At 38.2% G+C, this 21,733-nt stretch overlaps 1 protein-coding gene across 4 annotated transcripts; it reads right to left on the reverse strand.

The window, feature by feature from the left end:
• Positions 1-2,416: 2,416 nt before the first annotated feature.
• On the reverse strand, positions 2,417-21,504 carry LOC115224306 (probable serine/threonine-protein kinase DDB_G0267686). 4 transcript variants are annotated; one of them, XM_029795149.2, is made up of 5 exons: positions 21,233-21,504; positions 19,429-19,528; positions 9,783-9,943; positions 4,738-4,788; positions 2,417-3,544 (listed from the first exon to the last, which is right to left on the reverse strand). In XM_029795149.2, the coding sequence occupies exons 3-5, from the start codon at positions 9,904-9,906 to the stop codon at positions 2,601-2,603; spliced, it is 1,119 nt and encodes a 372-aa protein (XP_029651009.1). In that variant the 5' UTR covers positions 9,907-9,943; positions 19,429-19,528; positions 21,233-21,504; the 3' UTR covers positions 2,417-2,600. The 4 variants fall into 4 exon arrangements, with proteins under 4 accessions (XP_029651009.1, XP_036369374.1, XP_036369375.1 ...); XM_036513481.1 differs by lacking the exon at positions 21,233-21,504 and adding an exon at positions 20,773-20,901; XM_036513482.1 differs by lacking the exon at positions 21,233-21,504 and adding an exon at positions 20,453-20,667.
• Between the last annotated feature and the right edge of the window lie 229 nt (positions 21,505-21,733).

Here is a 21,733-nt window from a genome sequence, read left to right on the forward strand (position 1 = left end):
CCACATGATATTAAAATCTTGGCTGTTGACTTTTAATTTATATCTCGTTTCAGTCATTGGACTGTGGTCATGCTGGAGCTCTGTCTTGAAGTGTTTCAGTTGGACAAATTGACCCCAGGACTTATAAGGGTTTTTGCTTTTTTTTTCAGTTTAGTATTTATTCTATCGGTTTTTTTTTTTTTGCCAAACCACTAAGTTAAAGGGGATGTAAACAGTCCAACATTGGTTGTCAAGGAAGAGTGGGGGACAGACACAAAGATACACACATTCCACAGGCTTCCTCATAGTTTCCAGCTATGAAATTCTCTCACAAGGCATTCGTAGGACCAGAGCTCTAATGGAAGACACTTGCCTAAGGTGTTATGCAGTGGGACTGAACCTAAAACCACATGACTGCAGTGTGAGGTTCAATATGGTCAACTGCATGGTGTGAGCTTTTGCAGTTACTCTACTGTCTCAGTTCTCAGTCAGACTGAGTGTTATAATTTGCTAAAACAATTAGCAGTGTATCTCCTGTTTTCTCTTTGTTTGTCCATCCCTTTGACATGCACTTCAAAAAGTCGATTAACTGCTACGATGCATTCACTATGTCTGTGTTTTATTTTCATTTCCATGCAAACATTTCTAATAAACTTTAAGTATATATATTGTTTTTTTTTCAATCCCAGATAATAAATTTTTATTCATTAATAAACATTTCATTATAGGTTCAATTTCCAGGTAGCTACAGAACTTAACAGTTAAAAAAGGGAAACGGGGAATAATACAATAATCAACAAGTGAAGATGGGTTTCCAAGGGTCAAGCAATAATAATAATAATAATAACACTAAGGATTTCAAATTTTGGCACAAAGCCAGTGATTTCTTAGAAGGGAAGGGTAAGTCGATCACATCGACCCCAGTACTCAACTGGTACTTATTTTATCAACTATAGGGAATGAAAGGCAAAGTTGACCTTGGCGGTATTTGAACTCAAAATGTATAAACACAGGAAGAAATGCTGCTGGGCATTTTGTCCAGTGTGCTAACGATTCTGCCAGCTCACCACCTTAATAATAATAATAATAATAATAATAATAATAATAATAATCATAATAATAATAACAACAACAACGATAATAATAATAATAATAGTAGTGAATCCAATAGATATTTGGAATATTAAACTTGTAACAATATTTACATTGGAAACATGGTGAAGATTATCATCAATAAATAGGTTTTTTTTAAGTTAAAATAAATAATGATTGAACATTATTATTAAGTACAACAACAACAAAAACAACAGTGGTACATGGGTCTGAACTGCTCGACAATGAAAGCCGGGAGGATTTTATGTTTTTGACGGGGTGCAACAACAGGTCTATAAAGTCGCTACCACAGAGCTAATCGGGGGGGGTACTTCTACAATGCGGTATAGAGGGGGCGGGGTGACAGGATCGCAGAAATGGTGGGAAGGGGTGGGAGGAGGAGGAGGAGGAAGGAAAAAAAGATGCATAGTATGGGGGTTGGTGGAATGGGAGGATGGCGGGGGGGGGGGGGAGAATGACCAAATATGGTTCGATAATATTCGAAAGAGAAAAATTAATGTTAATTATTAATTGATTTATAATAATCATTGCAATCCTCGTTATCATTGCAGATTCGAAATGGAAACTGAATTAGAATGATCGATTTCTATATTTTTTATATGTGTGTGTGTGTGTGTGATGGTCAATGAATCAGAAGAAAATTAAATAGGAACGAAAATTTTGTACTTAGGATGTTTGTGTGAGTGAGAGTGTGTGCATATATATATATATAATAATAAATATTAGGGAATGAATCCAAAATTACAGGGAAAAATCAGATTTAGGGTTAAATCCAATTTTATAGTAAAATATTATATAATATAATTCGAGACAAAACCACTATTTTAAAACCAAACAGAAAAGACTTAATCAATACATAAAATTTTAATATAAATTAAATAAAATTTATTTAATTTATATTAAAATTTTATGTATTGATTAAGTCTTTTCTTGTTTGGTTTTAAAATAGTGGTTTTGTCTCGAATTATATTATATATATATATATATATATATATATGAGAGAAAGAAAAAGGGTGAGAGAGAGAGAATGAGAGAGAAACAAAGAAAGTGATAATCAATATTTTTAGAGATTGGGGGAGGAGCATAAATTTTAGCGAAAGTGTTAAATTAAAAGTAGAATGAAAATTTTTTTTATATTCAGGATGTATGCATGAGTGAATGTTTTATAATGTGTGTGTGAGATGGAGGGGGGGAGAGAGAAAGATAGAAAGAAAGAAAGAGAGAGAGAAAGCAAAGAAAAGGAGATAATAATTTAAACACGGAGGAGGGTGGGGTAAAACAAGTTTCAGCAATAAACTCGTCAAGTTAATTAGTGAGTTGTTTAAACTTCATACGATGAATACGACGAAAACAACTTTCTACGTTTTTTTTTCTTTTTGAATTCTGCGATTCTTACTTTAATTTACTAACAAAGACTAATTCTGTTTTGTTTTGTTTTTTTGGGGGGTTTTTTGCTTTTTTTTTTCTTTTGCTTTTTTTTCGTTTTTTTTTTAATTATTTTTATTATTTTACTTGTACTCGGTGCTTTTAGTGTGGTGGTGGTTGCCCCTCCAACTATTGTCAAATCTTGCTATCGACTCCACTGCTAGTGTCTCTAGTTGAGGACCGTTACATTCACAGGACTGTTTTCTAAAGCAGTGTGGTCTGACCACATTTTTGACATAGACGTGTTGTAAATTCTGACCTTGTATCTGGTTGTTATTCTGTCGAATTGGTGGCAGCAAACGAGATGTTGGCTTCGATTTGATAAGTAGTGATGAAGACCCAGCCATGTTGGAGGGATTATTATTATTATTATTATTACTACTACTACTACTGCCGTTGTTAGTGGAGCAGTTCCCGTTGCCGGGATGACGGTGCTTTTGATAAAGCTCACGGTTAACATACTGGGAAGATGTCAGCTCCATGTGATCTTGAGAAGAGGAATTCTGCACTGTGACTATATGGTGGGGGCTGCTCTGATGCAGAGCATGGTTCCGAGAGTTGACGCTGGACCGTCCTCCAGATGACGACAGCGGAGAATGCCAACCGTCGTTCATTTCCACATCATCTGACCGACTCTTTTGCATGTAGCCACGTCTCGAATGCCTGCCACCAGAAGAGCCTGGAGCATTCTTTGGTGGGACAGGAGCAGAATGGAATGATTTTTCTTTAGACTTTAGATTGAGATTCTCTTCGAGTTTCTGCTGGATCTTCATCTTGTGAAGCTCGGTGGAAAGGTGGGCTATGTAGTCAGCTTTGGAATCAAGATCTGAACGGAGGTTATTCAGTTCTTTGTCTTTGGCAATCAGCTCCTGATTGTGTTTTATAGCTTGGTACTTCAACTGAATCTCCAATTTCTTTATCTCGTTACGTTCTTTCTTCAGCAATTCCGCTATATTACTTTCATTGGTTTTTATACTTTCTAATTCTTCCTCTAAATTCTTTATTTTCTGTTCTGCCGCTTCAACTTCTGTGAAAGAAAAAAAAGGAAAAGAAAAGAAAAACATTGAAACATTGAAGAATGTCAACTGTTCTCTCTCTTAATGGAAGAATGGGTAACATTTATTACTGTTGATTCAAGGGTCAACAAACTAGGAACAATCTCCTCATCGTCCTTCTCTCTCTCTCTTTCTCTCTGTCTCTCTTCTTTAGGAAGAAGTCAGCTGTACTTAGATATTTAAGAGCCCACTCTTTGGGTCTCCAAGCCTTGGATCATGTACTTATTTCTTTATTGCCCACAAGGGGCTAAAGATAGAGGAGACAAACAAGGACAGACACAGGGATTGAGTCAATTATATTGAACCTGAAATGATGAAAGGCAAAGCTGACCTCAGCAGAATTTGAACTCAGAACGTAAAGACAGACGAAATGCTGCCAAGCATTTCACCCGCTGTGCTAACATTTCTGCCAGCTCTTTGCCTTAATAATAATAATAATAATAATAATTTAACGCCCAATTTCCATGCAGGCATGGGTTGGATGGTTTGACAAGAGCTAGCAAGCCTCGGGACTGCACCAAGCTCTATTATCTGTTTTGGCATAGTTTCTTATTTCTTTATTGCCCACAAGGGGCTAAACAAGGACAGACAAACGGATTAAGTCGATTACATTGACCCCAGTGCGTAACTGGTACTTAATTTATCAACCCCCGAAAGGATGAAAGGCAAAGTCGGCCTCGGCGGAATTTGAACTCAGAACGTAATGGCAGACGAAATACCTATTTCTTTACTACCCACAAGAGGCTAAACATAGAGGGGACAAACAAGGACAGACAAACGGATTAAGTCGATTATGTCGACCTCATTGCGTAACTGGTACTTATATAATCGACTCCGAAAGGATGAAAGGCACAGTCAACCTCAGAACGTAGCGGCAGACGAAATACCGCTAGGCATTTCGCCCAGCATGCTAACATTTCTGCCAACTCACCGCCTTTTGGCATAGCTTCTATGGCTGGCTGACCTTTCTAACGACCCCTTTACAGAGTGTAGTGGGGAGTATTTTTGTGGCACCAGCAGAGTCACTAAATAATTTGCAAGACAAGACAGAGTCCCCTCAACTGGTAGGAGTAATCTATCTATCTCTGATAAAGAGAGAGAGAGAGAGCGAGCGAGAGAGAAATCCCTAAGGCAGTTTTTAAAACCACTTTCTGATTCTACTTACCACTAGGATCATCAGTTTGCAGGCCTTGCATAGTTAGCTTGAAAGTCAGATCTGCAACGACATCAATAGAATATGATTATTATATTAAAACGAATTGGAGAAAAATTATTTATTTATTGGGCAGGAAAAAAGAAAAAAATGAAAGATTTATGTTGTTGCTAAGTAAACATGGAAAATAATTCTTTCCGGAACAAACATGGAACAGAAAATTGGATTTCAGATTATTAATAACTGTTACGTGGTTGTGTGCTCAGAAGCTTGCTTCCTCACTACATGGTTTCAGGTTCAGTCCCACTGCCTGGCACCTTAGTGTTTTCTACTATAGCCTCAGGTCAACAAAAGCCTTGTGAGAGGAATTGGTTGAAAGAAATTGAAAGAAGCCCATCATCATCGTTTAACCCTTTAGTGTTCAGATTATTCAATCAAACATAATGCTTATTGATTCCCATTGATTTGAATTAATCATGCATTATCTCATATCTTCAAGATCTTGATGGTGTAATTACTTAATGTAGAATAACATTGTAGGGTAGGTGTGAGAGCCTGGATCTGGTCAGTTTGAACATAAAACAGATTAGCTCTTTTGGCCGGATATGGCCGGTTTAAATACTAAAGGGTTAATGTCCGTTTTCCATGCTAGCATGGGTTGGGGGGTTCAACCGGGGTCTGGGAAGCCAGGAGGCTGCACCAGGCTCCAGTCTGATCTGGCAGTGTTTCTACAGCTGGATGCCCTTCCTGACGCCAACCACTCCGTGAGTGTAGTGGGTGCTTTTTACGTGCCACCGGCACAGGTGCCAAGGGAGGCTGGCAACGGCCACGATTGGTTGGTGCTTTTTACGTGCCCCCAGCACGGAAGCCAAAGTGGTGCTGGCATCAACCACATATGGATGGTGCTTTTTATATGGCCTAGTGGTTAGAGCAGCGGACTCGCAGTCGAGGGATTGTGGATTCGAATCTTAGACCAGGCGATGTGTATGTTTATGAGCGAAACACCTAAGCTCCACACGGCTCTGGCAGAAGGTAAAGGCGAAGTTCTGCTGACTCTTTCACCACAACTTTCTCTCACTCTTTCCTCCTGCATCTTGCAGCTCACCTGTGACAGACCGGCGTCCCGTTCAGGTAGGGAACCTATATGCCAAGGAGACCGGGAAACCAACCCTTATGAGCCAAATGTGGCTCGAGAAGGAACAATATATATATATATAAATGTGTGTCCATGTTTCTGTTTCTGTCCCCTCCCCCATCACTTGAAAACTGATGCTGGCATTTTTATATCCCCGTAATTCAACAGTTCGGGGAAAAGAGACCGATAGAATAAGTACTGGGCTTACAAAGAATAAGTCCTGGGGTCGATTTCTTTGACTAAAACCCTTTAAGGCAATGCTCCAGCAGGGCCACAGTCAAATTACTTAAACTAATGTTACGATATTGGCAATAAACATAGTGTTTGTTTTGTTTTTGGTAAGGCACCAGACTAATTTGGCATGGTAACGGTTTCAGTTAATTAAACTGAAAGGAAATAGCTTGGTGGGTAAGGTGTTGGAGGCCAGCAATTTGGGGATCGGGGGGGGGGGGAGTAAGTCGATTGCATCGACCCCAGTAGTCAACTGGTATTCATTTTATTGGCACTGAAACAATGAAAGGCAAAGTCAACCCCAACAGAATTTGAACCAGAACATAAAGACGGGCAAAAATGCCCTGAAGCTTTTTGCCCAGCGTGCTCACAATTCTGCCAGCTTGCCGCCTCAGTTGTTGCTTCATGATATTAGTTTCAACATTTGGCACAAGGCCAGCAATTTCGGGGGAGGGAGTAAGTCGATTGCTTCGACCTCAGTATTCAACTGACACTTATTTTATTTATCACCCAAAAGGATGAAGGGAAAATTCAACTTCAGTGGAATTTGGACTCGGAACATAGAGACAAAATGGCGTTGAGCATTTTGCGCAGCACGATAACAATTCTGCCAGCTCGCTGCCTTATGTATTGGTTTGTGATATTGAAATGCTTCGTTGTGTATTAATTTAGGCAACCAGGTGATAGTTTGCGGACACACATGCATTTAGAGTAACTGTAGCGAGTATTTTTAAACAAGGGAAGCAACTCTCACCACTAGCTTAAAAAAAAATCGTTATTTTCTAAAAAAAAAAAGCTTTACAGTTTATTTTATTTCTTTTAAAATCCACTTTCAAATCCTAAGGACTAGCTTAAAATATGAAAAAAAAACCCAAACAAATATTTCCTTCCAATGGTGTTGCAAAGATTCTCAGTGTCAAAAAGCAAACAATTTAAATGCAAAATTTCGTTGTTATTCCAGTAATAATATTAAATTTGACATTTCTCAACAGAAAATAGTTTTGAACATGATATTCCTCAACAAAAGATAAATTGGTATATGAAACTACTTTCTGCACTAAAAGGGATAAACAATGTAATAATAATAACGTAATATAAATGTCAAATGTTTTAGGTTTCCCCACAATTTCCATCTACCAAATTCATTCACAAGGCATGAGTCACTCTGGGGCTATAGTAAAAGAGACTCGGTCTGGGTGCCATGCAGTAGGACTGAACCTGAAACCACAGGGTTGTAAAACAACCTTCTTGACCATTCAGCCATGATCTATGACTATGTCATCATCATCGTTTAACGTCCGCTTTCCATGCTAGCATGGATTGGACGATTTGACTGAGGACTGGCGAACCAGATGGCTGCACCAGGCCCCAATCTGATCTGGCAGAGTTTCTACAGCTGGATGCCCTTCTTAACGCCAACCACTCTGAGAGTGTAGTGGGTGCTCTTACGCACCACCAGCACGAGGGCCAGTCAGGCAGTACTGGCAACGGCCATGCTCAAATGGTGAATTTTATGTGCCACCTGCACACGAGCCAATCCAGTGGCACAGGCAACGACCTCGCTCAAATGTTTTTTCACATACCACCAGCACAAGTGCTAGTAAGGCAACGCAGGTAACGATCATGCTCGAATGGTGCTTTTAACGTGCCATCGGCATGTATATATATATGTGTGTACATATATATGTGTGTGTATGTATATATATGTGTGTGCACCCACTACACTCACGGAGTGGTTGGCGTTAGGAAGGGCATCCAGCTGTAGAAACATTTCCAGATAAGACTGGAGCCTGGTGCAGCCTTCTGGCTTCCCAGATCCCCAGTCGAACCGTCCAAACCATGCTAGCATGGAGAACGGACGTTAAACAATGATGATGATGATGTGTGTGTGGCTATATCCTTCTTCAAAGTTTGAAGTAGCACTCACACTGGAGTACTGACCACTGTCCATGAGAGTGGTGGCACTGTTGTTGCTGCTACTACATACAAACACACCAGGGTGAAGTGTTCGGTTTAGGGACATTAAAAAAGTAAATAAAAATTGAGGGGAGATAACTAGTAAAGGGACATAAGTCAGTTTACTGTTAAACAACAAATACTGTAGTAAGGGTAACCTGGTGAATTACAATTTCCGCAACATGTATAAATTCATAATTCGCCAATGCTGTGCCAACCACTGAAGAATCTTGTCTCGTGATTCGGTTAATTGGGTGATATTCCAAGACTGATTCATGGTTGAGGGTTTCAATTTCAGGAACGATGAATTACGGTCCCGCTGGTCTTCCACGTGCCATTCTGATCAATTCCAAAGTAAATGACGTCCAGTATTTATGTTGACTCAAGTATGTCCCTTTACTAATTATCTCCCCCTTAATTTTTATTCACTTTTTTAATATCCCTAAACTGAACAGTTACCCACACCAGACTGAATCTAAAAACACGGCCATTCAACTAAATTACGAATGCTCCATCAACAATATGCTGCATCCATTAGTTTCACAGAGGTGATATTTCTTCACTTCTGACTCTAAATACCAAAAATAATCCTACTTTGTGTGTGGCGGTGACAACACAACTGCTGCTACTAATACTACTACTACTATTACTGAGTTGTCTCTTTCTTTTCTGCTCTAAGCACAAGGCCCGAAATTTTTGGGAAGGGGGCCAGTTGATTAGATCAACCCCGGTATGCAACTGGTACTTAATTTATTGACGCCGAAAGGATAAAAGGCAAAGTTGACCTTGGCGGAATTTGAACTCAGAATGTAGTGGCAGATGAAATACCGCCAAGCATTTCACCCGGCATGCTAACATTTCTGCCAGCTCACCACCTTTGATGTTCTTCATATTCTTTTCTACTCTTGGTTTAATTTTTAATTGTTGTGATTTTATACGTGTTAGTTTTTTGATATATTTGTTTTATAATGATAAAAGACCGAGACCTCTGGAGGTATGCTGTGACTGAGAAGACCCGGCAAATAAAGTGAGTCCACAGCTGTAACCTACACCAAGTTGCATAACCAGCCCACTCAAAAGTGCCTTGGATCATAGGGCGACATGCCGTGCTTGAGGAAACCTACTGAGTCAGGTACATCAACATCGGCAATATCAAAATCACATGAAAAGCACCATCCGAATGTGACCGATGCCAGTGCTGCCTTGACTGGCTTCCATACCGGTGGCATGTAAAAAGCACCATCCGATTGTGGTCGATGCCAGCTCCTCTGGACCATGCCGGTGGAACGTAATAAGCACCCACTACACTCTCGGAATGGTTGGCGTTAGGAAGGGCATCCAGCTGTAGAAACACTGCCAGATCAGAATGGGACCTGGTGCAACCTCCTGGCTTCCCAGAACCCAGTTGAACCGTCCAACCCATGCCATCATGGAAAACAGACGTTAAACAATGATGATGATGAGGAGGATTGTCGTACATTTTATTTTGTTTTTATATATTTGTTTATAAATTATTTAATATTTTTATAGAAAGATAACAATAAGAAGAGTATTTAAATTTTAAGACATTGGTTTTGAATATAAGGAAGCGGGGTGCATTTTCCCTTAAAAACTTTTTCCCACCAATGACAGGTGAATTGGGTCAGGGAGATAAATAGCAAAAATGATGGGGGGGGGGAGGGATTGAAATGAGTTGAAAGAAGAAAATATCCCCGATTAATTCCAAATTGCTCACCTGTACATCTCTTTTGTAGAACTTTGATTTCTTCATGCATTCCTTTCAAAGTCTTAGCATGTTGCTGACGTAAGAACAACATCTCACTCTCCAAGTTCCGGCGCTGTATGGGACTTTCAGACATCTTGGATTTATTAGAATAGCTGTTATTGTTGTCAAATCTGGCAGAGTTAAAAGAAAGAAAAAAATAGAATGAAATCGATTTTTAACAGAAAAATGTAAAGACAAAACAAAAAAAAAACAAGGAGGAAAGGAAAACAAAATAAGAGTTTTTAATATCAATTATTGAAGAATAGGATGGAGAAAGTTCAGAAAGCTTTTACCTCTGTTGGCAACCAAAAATCTCTCCCTGAATGAAGGGAAGATTGTACGATGCCTGTGTACAAAATGTGATGCTGCATGGTAGTGAAACATAGGACATGAGAAGGCTGGAGAGGAACGAAGCTGGTATGCTCCACCGGATGTGCAATGTCAGGGTGCATGTGCAACAAAGTATTGGTGTATGGAGAGAGAAGTTGGAAATAAGAGGAATTATATGCAGTGTGGATGAAAGGAGACGGCGCCGGTTTGGTCATGATGAGGACAGTTGTGTAAAGAAGTGCCGATCACTTAAAGTGGAGGAAAGTTGTGGAAGAGAAAGACTCGAGAAGATATGGAATGATGACCGATCTCAAACCGCTGACAGAGAACCAAGATATATGGTGCAATGTTGTACTTGAGAAGACCTGCCCACCACAAGGGAATTGAGATCCTAAAACCAAGGTGGTGCATAAAAAGCATTGGTGTGCATACTGGTGCCACATAAAAAGCACTGGTAATGGTGTTATGTAAAATGCATCCAGTACACTCTGTGAAGTGGTTGGCATTAGGAAGGGCATCCAGCCATAGGAACTAAGCCAAAATAGACTATGGAGCCTGGTGTGGCCCCTGGCCTAGCCAATTCCTGTCGAGCTGTCCAACCCATGCCAGCATGGAAAACAGACATAAATGTTGATGATGATGATGATTTTATTTCAGGGAAACTAAAACTATTTCTATAACACTTTAGCAACATGTGAGAGGGTAGGTGCATGCATGTATTTTAGGGGGTTGACTTCACCCCCACCAAAAAACTCAAGCATGATCAAAGTCATAATAATGATGATGATGACGATGACCACCACCACCATCATAGTTTTAATGTCCACTTTTCCTTGCTTGCATGGATCAGAAGAAATTTCTTGAGACAGATTTTCTACAGCTGGGTGCCCATGTACCCTTCCTGTTGCCAATCCAAGGTAATATTTACCCATGGCTAGACATGGCTTCATGTTCAGTTCCACTGCATTGCACCTTGGGCAAGTGTCTTCTATTAGAAACCCTTGCCAGTCAATGTCTTCTGAGTAGATAGAAACTGTGTGGAAACCCATTATACATACATTCATACACATATGCATGTGTGTAAATTTGTATGTTTTGTTTTATATATATCTTCTCATGCATATAGTTGCATGTCTAGACATGCTCATATATACTTAAATGATAAACTTCTTGGAAAGCATTAGATATTTATAGTCCCACTGATGGCTTGGTTCTCTGAATCAGCTTTCTCCTTTCTGGCTTTCAGAGGCCTTAATTTCTCAAGATTGGTATTTAGGCAATGTGTTACATACCCTAGTTCCCCAATAATTATGGGTATAAACCTGAACTTGTAACCTGGATAGAGTGACTGCAGATTTCTCAATAGTTCAGCTTAGGTATTTTCTTTTTCTCTCATCTTTATCTTCAAATCCGCTGGGCAGCTGACTTCCACAACTGTACACAGTTTCTTTTCTCTATCCCAAATCATTATATCGGGTCTATTGTGTTTACATTTTATTGTTTTCACTGGGACATTCCACCAGTGCTCCTTCTTATTGTGAGTGGCTATAGCTTACACCATACTGTGGGCCCTTATTTCATTGGCTTCAAGGTTATCCCTCCAATGGATCTCACTATACAGTGTCTTAGCTACATCATGTATGTATGTATATATGTGTGTGTGTGTTTGTATACATATATATATATGTATGTCTGTATGTGTTTGTATATATATATATATATATATATATATATATATATATATATGTGCATGTATGTGTGTGTATATATATGTATGTATGTCTGTATGAGTGAATGTATGTATGAATGAATGAATGAGCTGCCAACAAATGCCCATTTTTGAACAGTCATGTGCTATCTGATCCCCCAGTACCGTCAGCCTACACATAAACATCTGGTTCTATAAGAGCATAGTTCTACCAACAGTTCCCTATGCCAACAAGAGATGGAAGAACACTGCAAAGATTGACAGAAAGCTAGATGTGTTCCACCAAAGTTGCTTGAGAAAGTATAATCAACAGAGTGGACCAAAAGCAGCAGTGACTTGGGATTGAAATTAATATTGGTTTCAAATATTGGCACAAAGCCAGCAGGTTTGGGGGAAAGGAGTAAGTTGATTACATTGACGCCAGTGCGTAACTGGTACTTATTTTATTGACTCCAAAAGGATGAAACACGAAGTTGACCATGGCAGAATTTGAACTCAGAATGTGAAAATGGACGAAATGCGACTAAGCATTTTGCCTGGCACACTACCAATTCTTATTTCTTTATTGCCCACAAAGGGCTAAACATAGAGGGGACAAACAAGGACAGACAAAGGGTTTAAGTCAATTACATCGACCCCAGTGCTTAATTTATCGACCCTGAAAGGATGAAAGGCACAGTCGACCTCTGCAGAATTAGAACTCAGAACGTAATGGCAGACGAAACACCGCTAAGAATTTTGCCCAGCGTGCTAACGATTCTGCCAGCTCGCCACCTTTCATACCAATTCTACCAGCTTGCAAACTAACAATTCTGCCAGCTCGCCACCTTTCATACCAATTCTACCAGCTTGCAAACTAACAATTCTGCCAGCTTGCCACCTTTCATACCAATTCTACCAGCTTGCAAACTAACAATTCTGCCAGCTTGCCACCTTGTATATGTGTAACATAATGGTTTCAAATTTTGACACAAGGCCAACAGGTTTTTGTTTTTTTTTTTGGTGGGGGATTAAGTCGATTACATTGACACCCCCCCCCCACCACCACTTGACTGGTATTTAATTTATCAACTCCAAAAGGATGAAGGGCAAAGTTGACTTCAGAAGAATATGAACCCAAAACGTGAAGACAAACAAAATGCCACTAAGCAGTATGCTTGGCATGCTAACGATTCTGCCAGCCGGCCACCTTGGGACTGAAATCGATATTTTCACAGAAATATTTGACTTTGGGGATAGAAACATTCAGCAAATGATTTGGGTAAATCAAACTGTGTCTATCGCACGATTTTCTGCTAGATTTCCATACAACAGGCAGATTACATTTCACACACCTGTCATTATTCTTAACCTATCAGAATGATAAACAAGCAATGGCTTAACCCTTTAGCATTCAGATTATTCTGTCAAATGTAATGCTTAAGGCCTCCGTATAGTGTATATCTACTTCTCTATCTTCAATGGTGCAGGAAATTCCAATACACCCTGGGTGTTGGTAAATTTTTCTGATTTCCCCTCTTATCTCAATGCTATGGAGATGAGATAATGTCTTGAATTTTTCAAACCATCCACATGAAAGAGCAATCATTTGAGTGACTTTCCTATTTCCTTGTTTCAACTGATAAAAAATAATTTTAACCTTTTAGTGTTCAAATTAATATGTCATAAGTAATTCTTATTCATTTACATTTTAAAAAATTAATCTGGTATTATCTTGTAGCTTCAAGATTTGAAAGATGTAATTGTTTATTTTTAGAATGACATTGCAGGGTAGGTGTGAGATGCTGGTTCTGATCACTTTGAGCATAAAATGAGTAGAATATTTGGGCCGGATATAGCCGGTTTAAACACTAGAGGGTTAATGCCTTTTGCTAGACGATGTGCTGAGAGAGTGGTGACTGATGCCATGGCATGCCATTTCCTCAAACACTTAACATTTTCTCCATGTTTACATTGTAAATTTGTTTAGCAACACTACACCATCATCATCATTTAACGTCCGTTTTCCACCCCTATGGATGCACTGCAGTTACTCTCATGATAGAGCTTGGTGATTCTGACTACTGATCTTCTGGGATTCCTCTGCTCGGCATCAATGGCTCAGTCAAGCTCCTCTGCCATGCTGTAGTCCCATGACTTCACCATATCCCTGGCAGTGTGGTTGAACAGGTGCTATGCCTTGCCAAAGGGCAACCCATAACTATGCTCCTCCTTCTTTTGTCCAGATGTGGTGTCCACTCTGTCAATTTGGTATTCCATCTATTGTCCTTCCTTCTAAACACAGCTGACACAAGAGCTTTTATTTCCAGATAATATCCATTAATCTTGTCGCCACTCCTTATCCTGTTTCTCCACTTATCCATTTTGTTAATCTTCAGTATTTCCCTTTCCATGGTTCTTAGTGTTGCTCTTAATGTATTTTCAATACTCTTGTTGGTAGTCCACATTCCTGATGCATATGTAATGGTAGGCATTACACACTGTGATTAGATGTTTGGAGATTATCTTTGTTTTACTAATATAAATTCCAAGCCCATATTTTTAGCTTTCTTCTTTTAGTTCTCTGAGCATTTCTGTTGATTCTTCAATGATGCTCCTGGAAACGAGTTTTGTTTTGTTCCTTCTCGAGCCATGCCAGGCTCATATGGGTCAGTTTCCCGGTTTCCTTGGCATATAGGTTCCCCACCTGAACAGGATGCCGGTCCGTCGCAGGTGAGCTGCAAGATGCAGGAGGAAAGAGTGAGAGAAAGTTGTGGCGAAAGAGTCAGCAGAAGTTCGCCATTACCTTCTGCCGGAGCTACGTGGAGCTTAGGTGTTTCGCTCATAAACACACACATCACCCAGTTTGAGATTCGAACCTGTGATCCCTCGACTGCGAGTCCGCAGCTCTAACCACTAGGCCATGTGCCTCCACTGGAAACGAGTACAATATCATCAGTGAATTAGAGATGATTTAGCATGCATCCATTTATATTTATTCCTTTGTCTGACCAATAGAAGTTTTTAACAACCTTTTCTAATACAGACAGGAATTATTTCAGTGATATCATGTCTCCTTGTCTGACTCCTTCACCAGTTTCGATGTCAACTACTTTGTTGTTCATAGATGCTGCAGTTCTACAGTCGATGTACACATTCCCTTCAAATAGTCTCCTCCGATTCCCTTTTCCTCCTCTTAATACATCACTAATTTTCATGGAATCAAAAGCTTTTTCAAAATCTACAAATGTTTTGCATAATGGTATGTTGTAAGTTGGGCATTTTATGTACACACACACACACATATCATCATCATCGTCGTTTAACATATCAACACGTTTTTTTTCTGTCTCTGATTTTTCGTTCTCTCTCCATTTTTTTTTTTACTCTCAACCCTTTCTGTCAAAGAGCATAGGCTAGAAACGTCAAAGACTTTTCCATTCTTCACAAGCGTCAAACTAAAACAAATGCTTGTTGTTCCCTCACCTGTCTTCATCTTTTGTTTTACGTAAATTTGAACTATACAAGGGGGTATCCGGTCGCTTTTGCCAAATGACTTCCCTCAAATACTTGTCCTCCAACAATTCTCACATACAAACTGATCAATTTTCTCCATATTTTGTGGGGTGACACTCATGGCAGGCCTTCATTGTCATCCAAGGATGTTCTTCTGCTTTTGAAGTGTCCATGCCACTCAAAGCATTACATATGACCCATTGCCTCATTGTCGTAAGCTTGCTGAAGCACGCTCAATATCTCTGTAGCAGACTTCCCAAGTTTAACACAAAATTTCACATTGGCTCATTGTTCTTGTCCATGACAAAATCGCAGACTACAGCATACACGTGATCACAAAAACACAAATTTCACAACTTACGAAATAAACACAGTGATATCACTCAGCACACTGCCTCATGAAGGTCACTGCTAGCTCTCACTGTGCATGCAACCATGTGCTGCCATCTGTTGGCATGCTTCAGAACTAGTCCAGGAACTTTTTGATACTACCTCGTATAGTATATTATTATAAATATATATTGTATATTATATATTATATAGATATTGTGTGTATATATATATATTGTATGGGTGTATATATATATCATCATCATCATTTAACGTCTGCTTTCCATGCTAGCATGGGTTGGACAATTTGACTGAGGACTGGCGAACCAGATGGCTGCACCAGGCCCCAATCTGATCTGGCAGAGTTTCTACAGCTGGATGCCCTTCCTAGCACCAACCACTCTGAGAGTGTAGTGGGTGCTTTTACGTGCCAGTCTGGTGGTACTGGCAACAGCCATGCTCAGATGGTGTTTTTTACATGCCACCTGCACAGGAGTCAGTCCAGCAGTACTGGCAACGACCTCGCTCAAATGTTTTGTTCATGTTCCACCGGCACAAGTACCAATAAGGCGATGCTGGTAATGATCAAGCTCAAATAGTGCTATTTACGTTCCACCTGCATGGAAGCCAGACAGCTGCTCTGGCAGTGATCCCACTCAGATGGAGCTTTTAGCGCTCCACTGGCACAGGTGCCAGTCATCGAATTTGGTTCAATTTCGATTTCATTTGCTCCAACTGGTCTTCACAAGCAGAGTTTAGTGCCCAATGAAGGAAGGTTGGCATGGGTGCCAGTCGATTTGGTTCCATTAACATATATATATATATATATATATATATATATATTACATCAGTTATATACAGGGCGTGGTGAATAAACTATATATATATATATATATATTACATCAGTTATATACAGGGTGTGGTGAATAAACTATCATCTAAATTATGCAAAAATGAAAATAACACTCACATCTCATTTTAACAGATAAATTTACCAAAATTATATAAAAAAATCTTGAAATACTAAAGAGTAAATTTATTCAATAAAATCACCATTGGCTTCAACCATGGCCTCCAGACAACTTCAGAATCTCCTGCAACTCTTCTGGACAGTCTCCTTGTTTAAGTTGGTGAATGCTGCCATAATCTTTGCCTTCAGTCCATCTTGGGTGTTACAAGGAGTTCTGTTGGTCTCTCGCTCAACTGCGCCCCACACATAATAATCAAAGGGCTTGCAGTCAGGTAGTGATCAGATTTTAGGGGTGATGTGCTTGCAGAAATTGTCTGACAGCCATTACTGGGTTCTCCGCTTGTGTAGCATGGTGCAGAGTCCTGTTGCCATACATAGGGTCTTTTAGCAGCCACCTTCTTGACCCAGGGCAACACTACCTCCTCTAGGCACTTGATGTAGGCCTCCATGTTGAGTTTGAGGCCGTGAGGAAAGATGAATGGAGGCATAATGTTGCCATCACTGATGATCACTCCAAACACCATGATGTGGACTGGATGTTTGATTTTTATCACTCTGTTCTCTGATTGACACCCAAACACTGTGAAATGTTCGTATTCGTGCTCCTGGTACGAATGTCAAGCAGTACAGCATGTCATTTCCAAATTTCTGGCAGAGTGAATTGCGCCATGGTGCTATTTTTCTCTCAGACGGTGCCCAATTGACCCTACTATACTGTGTAGTTGGCAAAATCAAAAGCAAACAATGCACATGCTTGAAATTAAAGATATAAAATAGCAATAATTTACCCATTGCACTATGTGTCTATATATATATACAAAATGAGAAAATGGAGAAATATATCTAAATCAATCATCAACCATCAGATAATACCCAATCAATACTTTATTAAACCATTACACAATAGCAATGATATTATACATTAATATGTCTTGTTATATTTGTACTATATTAATGTATAATATCATTGCTATTGTGTAATGGTTTAATAAAGTATTGATTGGGTATTATCTGATGGTTGATGATTGATTTAGATATATTTCTCCATTTTCTCATTTTGTATTATTAATTTATGGTAAAAATAATTTTACCTTTGCCCACATAATACAGTAGATGAATTAATTGCATCGCAATTTTTAACATTTATGTATTAGCTTTGTTGGGTACTTCTCTAGCAGTATATTGGACATATGTTATCCCATGGAGGGTTGAATTTACAACCCCTATCTCATTTTATATATATATATATATGTGTGTCAGCTTTTCTCCATTTTGATGGAGATTTTTCAAATTTGCTTTTCACAACACTCTTGCAAATGATGGGAGGAAACTTTTTATGAAAGACATTTTTGAAAATTTATGAGTTATTTCAAACATCCTCTCCAAGTCAGTACCAATTTTGACTAGTGTTTATTAATTTTTTTTTTCTTTGCACTATTCACTTAAAAACAATGGGAGAAGTCTTCAAGGTTAAAAAGAAGAATTTTGTAAATCAGAGATTACCATTATAATCTCTCTACTTCCTTTATTTTCAAACAGAAAATGAAACGTAAATTTAAAAACAATAATGAAATTTTTTTAGTTTTTTTCATTCATCTCCATCCCCACCAGACATCCTAAAATTTTAGCTTTTCTTCGACATCCAACTTATGTGGGTGTACTATTCCAAAAGCCCATAAGGCAATTCTATTGTGAAAATTACCCACCAACAACATGATACTCAGCTAGTATGTGTGTGTATATATATATATATATATATATATACATGGCCACAGCTCGTGAGCTGAAACTAGATAAAATGATAAGATGAAATATATATATATATATATATATTTATAATAAGTGTAGGTCGTATACGAGTGGGTATATATTTATAAAAAAGAAGTTTGAAAACACCACTATATAAGATATATATACACACACACCCATGTAAGCATGGAAAGTGGACATTAAAAGATGATGATGATGATGATGATGATGATACACATACACAACAGGTCTCTTTCCGTTTCTGTTTACCAAATCCACTCACAAGGTTTTGGTCAAGTTGGCACTATAGTAGGGGACACTTGCCAAAGGTACCATACAGTGGAAGTGAACCTGAAACCTTGTGGTTGGGAAGCAAATTTCTTAACCACACAGCCGCGCCTGTGCCTATCCAAACTTAATAAGATGAAAATTAAAGTCATCTAAGATAATGCCAATCAAATAGATGTATGATCATAGACGTTCCATCCATGACCATTCTGTCATCATTTATTCAGACATGGTATACATTTTATATAAGAGTATATATGAGTTAATATCTCTTTCCATCTTTAGGATGATTTAGCTGCTATTTCTAGAAGACCCTCCAGTTGTCACTTGTTTAGACCCAGATAACACCCGACTGAGCAGATCTATTAACAGAAGTATTCCAAATGTGACCATCTCGACTTTTTGAATAGGCAGGATAACATTATCTAGCCTGTCATTTAACAGAGAGAGCGGGGAGAGAAGTGTGTAGTACATGGGTTGAGGGAGATTTAACTACTGTGTCGGGCCGTTCCTTCTACGAGGTACAAACGAAGAAGATTATCTCGTTGACATGTTTAGTTTAGAGGCCAGACTCATATTAAGTCCAAAAGATGGAAATGATTCGATGTTTCCCACCGATTATCCAACTCTCCTACATTTTATTATTCAAAGATACCCGAGATTAATAAATAAAGGAAGAATTCAGACAAAGAAAGAAAGAAAGAAAATAACAACGAAAATAATCTACATTTATGTATGTCACTTACCTGGAGGAATGTCTTGGATAAGAAACACATTGCAAAATTTCGAATTTGTGTAGCTTATTCCATAGCGTCGTGAAATACAACTAAATTGTTTCTAGTTATTCTAGTAAGAAAAAGAAGAAGAAAAAAAAGACAGTGGATTATGCTTCACTTTAGAAAAAATGCAGCGAAATGCCATTACTTGCGTGAAAATTACAAAAGAAAAAAAAAATTTGAAAATTAAGTATTCAAAATTTTGGGGAGAGAAACCATTCTTATCCAAGCTTCTCTTCTGGTGTCTCCTTCACAAACAAACCACGCAAAACAGAGAGAGAAAAAGGAAAGACAGCAATATTTATCAGCACTTTTACAATAAAGATTACTTTAAAATCAATAATGTATTGTTCTTCTTATTATTATTATCGTTATATCAATTTTTTTTTTCATTCTTCGTTCGTAAATTCATCGTTTTCGAAAAGACACACACTATTCTGTGCCGTCTAAATGAAGTTCATTTTCACAACCTTACCTTCTCAAATCGTATCCTAACACTTTCAAGCAGGCAAGGCCATACTACTAAAAATATATATGTGTATACAGAAAGACGGGATGATCAAGGCTGGAACGGCCTCGATCATATGGTCAACACAATCTGGGGCCAGCCCAGGGCTAAACAACAACTGCCAACACTCTTATGTCTGTAAGTCTTGGCGTCTGTGTTTGTATGAATGAATGAATGTGTGTGTCAAAACAGAAATATGTCGAGCGTGTTGACCAAATATTAAACATACCCACACACAAATCACGAAATCGTTTCATTTAAATGTTGTTTATATATATATATACTCATGTGATTGCTTATACACACTCGTACATACATAAATACACATGATAGGCATAAATGTACGTATATACATACATAACCACATACGTACAAACATATATACATACATAATATACAAATGTGTGTGTATGTATGTATATATATATATATATATGTGTGTGTGTGTGTGTATATATATCGTTGATCAAGGAAAAAGATATACACCTTTTTTTTATATGTAATATTGCGATGGTGAATTAATCGAAGCAAGAATAACTTAAATAGTGTTTGACATCTATATTCTCCTTTTAAGGTCTGGTGTAATTAAATAAATGCGATACGAACAAAAGAAAGGCAAAATGAAATAAAATAAATAACACAATGGACTTCCTGAACGATTCCAGCAACATTAGTGAAACCAAAACTGCTTGTTATTGTTATTAAGGAAACTGTGACTGTGTATGTATGTACGAGAGAGAGGGTGGCAGGAGTTAGTCTGATGCCATGACGAAGCAAAAACCAAGCTTGGACCATTTTGTACATACCTGGAATACCGCGTATCTATTCTAATAACAAGTTGCACTAAGCAAGGACGAAATCTGGGATTGCAAGGAGAACGACGAAAGAAAGAAGATAATTAATGATGATGATAATTAGTGTCACTGAAATTGTTCTTGAATAATAAGTGTTTGACTTTAGATTGCGATGCAAGGTTTTCTTACTGTCATCGTACGGGGATAATCAAGTACGCAGGGCTTGGATTACGATAAATACCAATAAATATATGAATGAATGAATGGATGGATGGATGAATAAATAAATAAATAAATAAATACAGAAATAAATAAATAAAATTCGGTTTTAAAAATGGAATCGTATGAATTAGTTGGAAATTACAACTAACAACGCATATAGATCGAAATAAGATGTCGTTATTTTTGTTCGAGCGGAAAAATTAGGCATTCAATAATAATGCTAATGATACTTTTTAATAATAAAACTTACAGTTTTTGTAGAACATTGAGAAATCTGAAAAAAAATTCTTTGACGACACAAGATCACATCCGAGCTATCAGTGGTGGCTCAGAGTCAGGTGAAATATATTTACGACTATACATAAAAAAAAAAAATATATTACAATACAAAAGATTTCCCGAAATTTGAAATAATTTTTTTTAGAAATCAGGAATGTTTTTTTTTTTCATTTTATCTGTCGAGCTTTACATATATTTTTTTAACCTTTCTATCTAATAAAGAACGTTCCCAGTCGGAATTCGTTGCGTTATGGTAGTTGCTAGGAGACATAACGCCCAGGATAAAACAAGGGAGATAACCACATGGGGCCTTGGAGTGTTTGTTTATTTTTTTTTTTTACTATCAATTAAAGAAATATATGTTTTATCACTTGAATGGACGCATTGATCCGGAAACTTAAAGTAACGGTATGAGGAATCGTTGACTTGGAACGAATAAATAAAAGTGCGTTAACTATTCTGACACACGTTC

The sequence above is a fragment of the Octopus sinensis genome, linkage group LG25, assembly GCF_006345805.1.
Source record: "Octopus sinensis linkage group LG25, ASM634580v1, whole genome shotgun sequence".
NCBI classification, from domain to species: domain Eukaryota; kingdom Metazoa; phylum Mollusca; class Cephalopoda; order Octopoda; family Octopodidae; genus Octopus; species Octopus sinensis.